Raw genomic sequence first — 7,500 nt, 5'->3', positions numbered from 1 at the left:
CACACAGACACACGCACAGAGACACAGACACACGCACAGACACAGAGACACAGACACACACACAGAGACACGCACAGACACACGCACAGACACACAGACACACAGACACAGACACACGCACAGACACAGAGACACACACAAAAACAATGTCTATTATTATTGAACAGAAGAAAAGCAAAACACTGAAAAGGTAATAAAGCTGCAAACTAGTTTCAGTGCTTAAACTGCCGATTTTAGTTCACCAGTTTGCAACAGCGATAAAACCCACAAGCCTGTCTGCACTGAAATGTAGACAGTGCTCCAATCAAGCCAGCACTGCTCATTCGTTTTAGAAGTGTCCAGTGATGCCATCGTCGTTAATGAGCCGCACTGTTTAATTGTTCTCATTTAACGATGCATTCTGGTAAGTCTAGTCCAGGGTGCTGTGTGAGATACAAGCTGATCTCAAGGCGAGAGCGATCAGCAAGCCCTTTCAGAGGAAAGTCGATGCCCTCGCAGTTGTGGAGTCCATATCAGCTCCCATGACCATCCTCTGTATGTAATTATAAATATAGAGCTTATATACACATATAGAAAACCTCATCCTTTCTAATCTGTAGCCCTCATTTCAGCCTCTGGATAATAATCTCAAACCGTTTACTCCAGTCTTTAAATAAGTCCTAGTTTTTTCAGCGCAGTAAAACGGCTGTTATTTTGACAAATCTAAAACCAAAAGAAGCTAAGTTATATGTTTCAAGTCCTGTTATGTATTTATTTATTTATTTTTTGATTTTGTAACATTATAATATGATTTCTTTTTTGAAAACGAAAGGCTGGAGTAAACGCAGTGCTGGACTCCGGCCAGCAAGGGGACCCCACCTTCATGCTCTTGCTGGTGAGGATGACCTCAGCGCTGCGTGTGGTCACCACTCGGGCACCCTCCTCCCCTTCGACGCCGCCCCACCCCAACCCCCACCCCTGAACCTCCCCGAAGAGGCACGCTATCGCTCCATGACACTCGAGTGACACCCCTCATTTTATATTCGTATCCTATAATATGTTACGCAGGGATTTGAGTAGTTATGTGTGTGTGGGTCAATACACACACACACCCAAACACCCACACACCCACACACACACACACACACACACACACACACACACACACACACACACACCACACACCACACACACACACTCACACACCACACACACACACACCCACACCCCCCACCACACACACACACACACACCCACACACACACACACACACCCACACCACACACACACACTCACACACACCACACACACACACCCACACCCCCACACACACACACACACACACACACCCACACACCCACACCCACACCCTGACACACACACACACCCACACACACCCACACCACCCACACACACACACACACACACACACACCACACACACACACACACACACACCCACACACACCCACACACCCACACATATATATATATATATATATATATATATATATATATATATATTATATATATATATATATATCATTCCCCCAGTAACCTAGTAAGCGTCGATATGTCGTCATGTGAATGTCATGACCGATATATTTGGGAAACGATCAAGTTACAATTGTATAAAAGGTAAACAGTCTTTTACGATTTTTACAAAATTTTAGAACCAGCTTCTCTCCCCTCCCTTCCCCCCCCCCCCCTTCCCCCCCACCCCCAGAGGTAAGGGGAGAGGCGGAGGGGGCGAGAGGGGAAAGTTAAGGGAGGAGGGTGGTTGCAAGGGGCAAGGGGGGAGAGGGGAGTGGGATTTTTGGGAGAGGGGAGTGGGAGATGGGGGAGAGGAGAGAGGGGAGTGGGAGAGGGAGCGAGGGAGAGGGGAGTTGGGAGTCTGGGATGTAGGGAGGGGGAGCAGAGGTAGGGAGAGTGGGGAGTGGGAGAGGGGAGAGGAGGAGGGGGAGAGTAGGGGGAGTGGGAGTAGGGGAGTGGGAGAGGGGAGAGGGAGAGGGGAGTGGAAGAGGGGATGGGGGGAGAGGGGAGAGGGGGAGAAGGGGAGGGGGGAGGGGTCCCCTCACCCGATCCCTTCTCCCATCTCCCCTCTACCCTCACCCTCTCCCCTCTCCCCTCTCCCCTCACCCGATCCTCTGTGCAGGATGTGCTCTGTCTTTGTATTGAGTTTCTGGGCGGGGTGTTGTGGTTTGCCAGGCCGGTGTTCGGGGGTGGGGCTGGCATTGCCGCTGGCGCTCTGCACCATTGCCACAGTAACTGCCGCTCCCTGACCCCCCGACACCCCCCTGGACAGCCTCTGTTGCTTGGCAATGAAGTCGAGTTCGGGAATGGCTTTCATGAGCTCAGCCTGCGTCTCCTCCAACAGCCGGTTAATATCCTGAGCACTGTACTGCGTCAGACTGGCACACTTCTCCTCCCAGTCCCTCTCCGCAGCCTGGGGACAAGAAACCAGTAAGAGACCAGTGGAGACACACACACACTGAGACACACACACGCACACTGTGACACACACACACACACACACACACACAGACACTGAGACACACACACGTACACTGTGATACACACGCACACACACACACACACTGAGACAGACACACACACACACACACACACACACACACACACACACACACAGACACTGAGACACACACACGTACACTGTGATACACACACACACACACACACACACACAGACACACACACACACACACACACACCACACACCACACACACACACACACAGACACACTGACACACACACACACACTGTGATACACACGCACACACACACAGACACTGAGACAGACACAGACACACACACACACACACACACACACACACACACACACACAGACACTGAGACACACACACGCACACTGAGCCACATAGACTGGGAAATCAGGCACACTGTGATACACACACACACACACACACACAATGAGACACACTCACTGTGACACACATGCTTGTTTACAATGGAAATATGAATCAATAAACAGTGTAGATTTCCTTTTCTAAACTCCACAGAGGCATGGAGATCAACACACGAGACAGGACAAGAGCACTGAAAGCTGGATTTCTTTCTGATGGATTAACCTCAGAGGGACAGGTAAACGGTGACCCTCTGGTGTAGCAGCTGCACTACGACAGATTTTCAGGAGCTCTGTTGAGGCTACTGACCTCCACAGAGACAGACTTGCCCACTGTCTTCTGAGGCTACTGACCTCCACAGAGACAGACTTGTCCAATGTCTTCTGGCCCTCCAGCTCATCCAGCGCTCTGCTCTTGACTGGTCCGGTCTGGGAGCTCTGCGAATTCTGGGAACCCAGCCTCGAGGCACTGTGGGATTGCCAGGAGGAGAGACTGGACATGTGGAAGTCCGAGTTTTTGCTGAAATCATCAATGAGTTTCGGGGATTGATTAGCCAGGTCTTCATGGTTTTTCCAGATCCCTTCGTTAACCTGCCTGCAAAAAAAAAAGTAACAGAAAATAAATAAAATAACAAGAAAGTTCTTCATTGGAGTTCCTTTCATCGGCTGCCTGCTAAAAGAGAAATAATCCTGTGTTAGAAAGCTGAAGCAGACCAGCATTTAGGCTCTAGTGCCTTCATCAGTGTGAGTGGGTGTGAATGTTGTGAGTGGGTGTGAGTGGGTGTGAGTGAGTGCGAATGAGTGTGAGTGAATGGTGTGAGCGAGTGTGAGTGGGTGTGAGTGAGTGTGAGTGAGTGGGTGTCTGTGGGTGTGAGTGAGTGGGTGTCAGTGGGTGTGAGTGAGTGTGAGCGAGTGGGTGTCAGTGGGTGTGAGTGAGTGTGAGTGAGTGGGTGTCAGTGGGTGTGAGTGTGAGTGAGTGGGTGTCAGTATGAGTCAATGGGTGTCAGTGGGTGTGAGTGTGAGTGAGTGGGTGTCAGTGGGTGTCAGTGGGTATGAGTGAGTGGGTGTGATTGGTGTGAGTAGTTATGAGTGTTGTGACTGTGAGCTCTTGTGAGCTCTGGCTGCTTCACCTGCGCAGGTTGGTCAGTGTGTCCATGACGCTCTTGCAGCGCTTCAGCAGGACGTCCAGTCTCTGAGGCTCCTCCTTCAGGAACTTCACTGCCTCCACCTCCACCCTCAGCACCACACGCATCTTACTCTGCAGGCTGGGGAACTGACCTGAGGACAGGGGACAGGAGGGAGAGTGGGGGGACAGATTACCTTTTACAACACAGTCCCGTACACCAGCTACCATAAACCTCCAGCCTCAGCACAGGCTGGGGAGCTGACCCGAGGAGAGGGGTTAGGGTTAGGGTTGGGGTTGGGGTTGGGGTTGGGGTTGGGGTTGGGGTTGGGGTTGGGGTTGGGGTTGGGGTTGGGGTTGGGGTTGGGGTTGGGGTTGGGGTTAGGGTTAGGGTTAGGGGTTAGGGTTTGGGGTTGGGTTTGGGGTTGGGGTTGGGGTTGGGGTTGGGGTTAGGGGTTAGGTTTGGGGTTGGGGTTGGGGTTAGGGTTAGGGTTGTTGTTGGTTTTGGGGTTGGGGTTAGGGGTTAGTAGACTCACTCTTTAGCTCCATCAGTGTATCTCCCAGTTTGCGTAGCTCCAGCGCTTTCTCCTCCAGCTCCTGCATTGAGACCAGCCTGGGATTCACCGAGGAGTCTTTTTGGATCTCACCCACTGACTTCTCCAGGCCACTGGAACACAACATGGTAAATCATTGTAAAGGACAGAGAGGTCTGGTAAAGCATAGGGAAGCATTGTAAAGAACAGAGAGGTCTGGTAAAGCATAGGGAAGCATTGTAAATCACAGAGAGGTCTGGTAAAGCATAGGGAAGCATTGTAAAGCACAGAGAGGTCTGGTAAAGCATAGGGAAGCATTGTAAAGCACAGAGAGGGCTGGTAAAGCATAGGGAAGCATTGTAAAGCACAGAGAGGGCTGGTAAAGCATAGGGAAGCATTGTAAAGCACAGAGGTCTGGTAAAGCATAGGGAAGCATTGTAAAGCACAGAGAGGTCTGGTAAAGCATAGGAAAGCATTGTAAAGCACAGAGAGGTCTGGTAAAGCATAGGGAAGCATTGTAAAGCACAGAGAGGTCTGGTAAAGCATAGGGAAGCATTGTAAAGCACAGAGAGGGCTGGTAAAGCATAGAGAAGCATTGTAAAGCACAGAGAGGGCTGGTAAAGCATATTAAAAAAAACAAACCATGTAAACTAACCCTTATAAAAAAGTCTTACAGTAAAACCTTAACAAAGTGTAATAGATCACAGTGAAAGCACGGTAAAGCATTTAAAAAAAACATGGTAAAACATGGTAAACTATTGATCTCATCTCCATGGGAAAAGCACTGGGGTGGGAACTGCAATAACGGTGCAGATTTACTGTGGTGATCTTTTCTAAAGGCACTCACTGCAGCTGCTGTATAATCAGCTCCTCCTCGTTCAGGTATTTGAGTCTCTCCTCCTCCACCAGGGTGCGCTGTCTCTGCAGCGGGTCCTCCTGTCTGCGCAGAGCGTCCGTCACGCGCACACTGATCTCCGTCTCCGTGCGCTTCAGCATGGTCCGCACGGAGTCCTGGTTCTGGAGCTAAAGGGTGGTGGGGGGGGGGGGTTACTGGAGAGCAACTGGGAAGAGACTGCCTTCATCAGTATTATTGAAACTAGAAGAGACTGAGTCAAGCAGACCAGCGTTTGGGCTCTAGTGCCTTCATCAGTGTTATTGAAACTAGAAGAGACCGAGTCTTTTCTAGTCGATTATTCATTGTTTTATTTTTAAACTGTCACTCCCTTTGCTCTCTTGTTTCTTGTGGCAGCAGTGAATGCGACAGTGTGATTGAGATCCAGTGAATGCGACAGAGTGATTGAGATCCAGTGAATGCGACAGAGTGATTGAGACCCAGTGAATGCGATAGAGTGATTGAGATCCAGTGAATGCGACAGAGTGATTGAGACCCAGTGAATGCGACAGAGTGATTGAGACCCAGTGAATGCGACAGAGTGATTGAGACCCAATGAATGCGACAGAGTGATTGAGATCCAGTGAATGTGACACAGCGATTGAGATCCAGTGAATGTGACACAGCGATTGAGACCCAGTGAATGCGACAGAGTGATTGAGATCCAGTGAATGCGACACAGCGATTGAGATCCAGTGAATATGACACAGCGATTGAGACCCAGTGAATGCGACACAGCGATTGAGATCCAGTGAATGCGACACAGCGATTGAGACCCAGTGAATGCGACAGAGTGATTGAGACCCAGTGAATGCGAGTGATTGAGACCCAGTGAATGCGACAGAGTGATTGAGACCCAGTGAATGCGACAGAGTGATTGAGATCCAGTGAATGCGACAGAGTGATTGAGATCCAGTGAATGCGACAGAGTGATTAAGATCCAGTGAATGTGACACAGCGATTGAGACCCAGTGAATGAGACACAGTGATTGAGACCCAGTGAATGCGACAGAGTGATTGAGACCCAGTGAATGTGACACAGCGATTAAGATCCAGTGAATGCGACACAGTGATTGAGACCCAGTGAATGCGGCACAGTGATTGAGACCCAGTGAATGCGACAGAGTGATTGAGATCCAGTGAATGCGACCCAGCGATTGAGACCCAGTGAATGCAACAGCTCACCTGCATCTTGCGCAGATGGCTGAGCTGGTTTCGCAGGTCACTGGTGTTCTGCTGCAGGCCACGCAGGTGCAGCTGCATCTGCATCTGTGTGACTGCATTGGAGACTGCATTCGACGCCTCCCCCCCCCTCCGCCTCGGGCGGCCCCCCCCCCCCCTCGGTACCTCGGACGCCCTCCAGGGGGTGAGGGCTGTGAACAGAGTCAGACAGACAGAGTTAAATAAAAACTTACTGGTGTAATTTTGCATGTTATCTTTGCAGTCCCATCCTATGCATTTCCTATGCTTATTAATATGCAGTACCCTGCCTTGCTATTCCTTACAATGCTTTTACTGTGCTTTTTTACACAGTGCTGTGCTTTGACTACAGTAAACTTTTATAAGGGTAAAGTGAGAGAGGGAATTAAGATCTGACACTACCCAAGTCATTCAAGCAGACCCCACACTAACTGCACCTGTGATATTTAAGATGATATCATCGCACAGCAGCGAGTGTGAACAATGATTCATCACCTCTCCAATCTACTGTCAACATGGGCTGACTGTGAGTGCACCAAACACACACACACACGCACACACGCACACACACGCACACGCACACACACACACACGCACACACACACACACGCACACACACACACACACACACACACACACACACACACACACACACACACACACACACACACACACACACACACACGCACATACACACGCACACACACGAACACACGCACACGCACATACACATACACACACACACACACACACGCACATACACACACACACACACACACGCACACACACACACACACACAACACACACACACACACACACACACACACACACACACACACACACACGCACGCACACACACACACACACACACACGCACACACACACACA

General features: G+C 50.2%; 1 protein-coding gene across 1 annotated transcript in view; it reads right to left on the bottom strand.

Moving 5' to 3' along the window:
* LOC121301748 (SRC kinase signaling inhibitor 1-like) overlaps positions 1 to 7,500 on the bottom strand; it is a 28,759-nt gene that overhangs the window by 4,147 nt on the left and 17,112 nt on the right. The window contains exons 9-15 of the mRNA XM_041231345.1: positions 6,597 to 6,784; positions 5,367 to 5,542; positions 4,523 to 4,653; positions 3,994 to 4,141; positions 3,218 to 3,458; positions 2,118 to 2,424; positions 859 to 980 (exon numbers count right to left, since the gene is read on the bottom strand). Coding sequence (XP_041087279.1) covers positions 859 to 980; positions 2,118 to 2,424; positions 3,218 to 3,458; positions 3,994 to 4,141; positions 4,523 to 4,653; positions 5,367 to 5,542; positions 6,597 to 6,784 — 1,313 coding nt within the window. The remainder of the gene's footprint in view (positions 1 to 858; positions 981 to 2,117; positions 2,425 to 3,217; positions 3,459 to 3,993; positions 4,142 to 4,522; positions 4,654 to 5,366; positions 5,543 to 6,596; positions 6,785 to 7,500) is intronic.

This window comes from Polyodon spathula, chromosome 28, assembly GCF_017654505.1.
Source record: "Polyodon spathula isolate WHYD16114869_AA chromosome 28, ASM1765450v1, whole genome shotgun sequence".
Classification (NCBI taxonomy): Eukaryota; Metazoa; Chordata; class Actinopteri; order Acipenseriformes; family Polyodontidae; genus Polyodon; species Polyodon spathula.
This window is presented reverse-complemented; position numbering and strand designations above follow the sequence as displayed.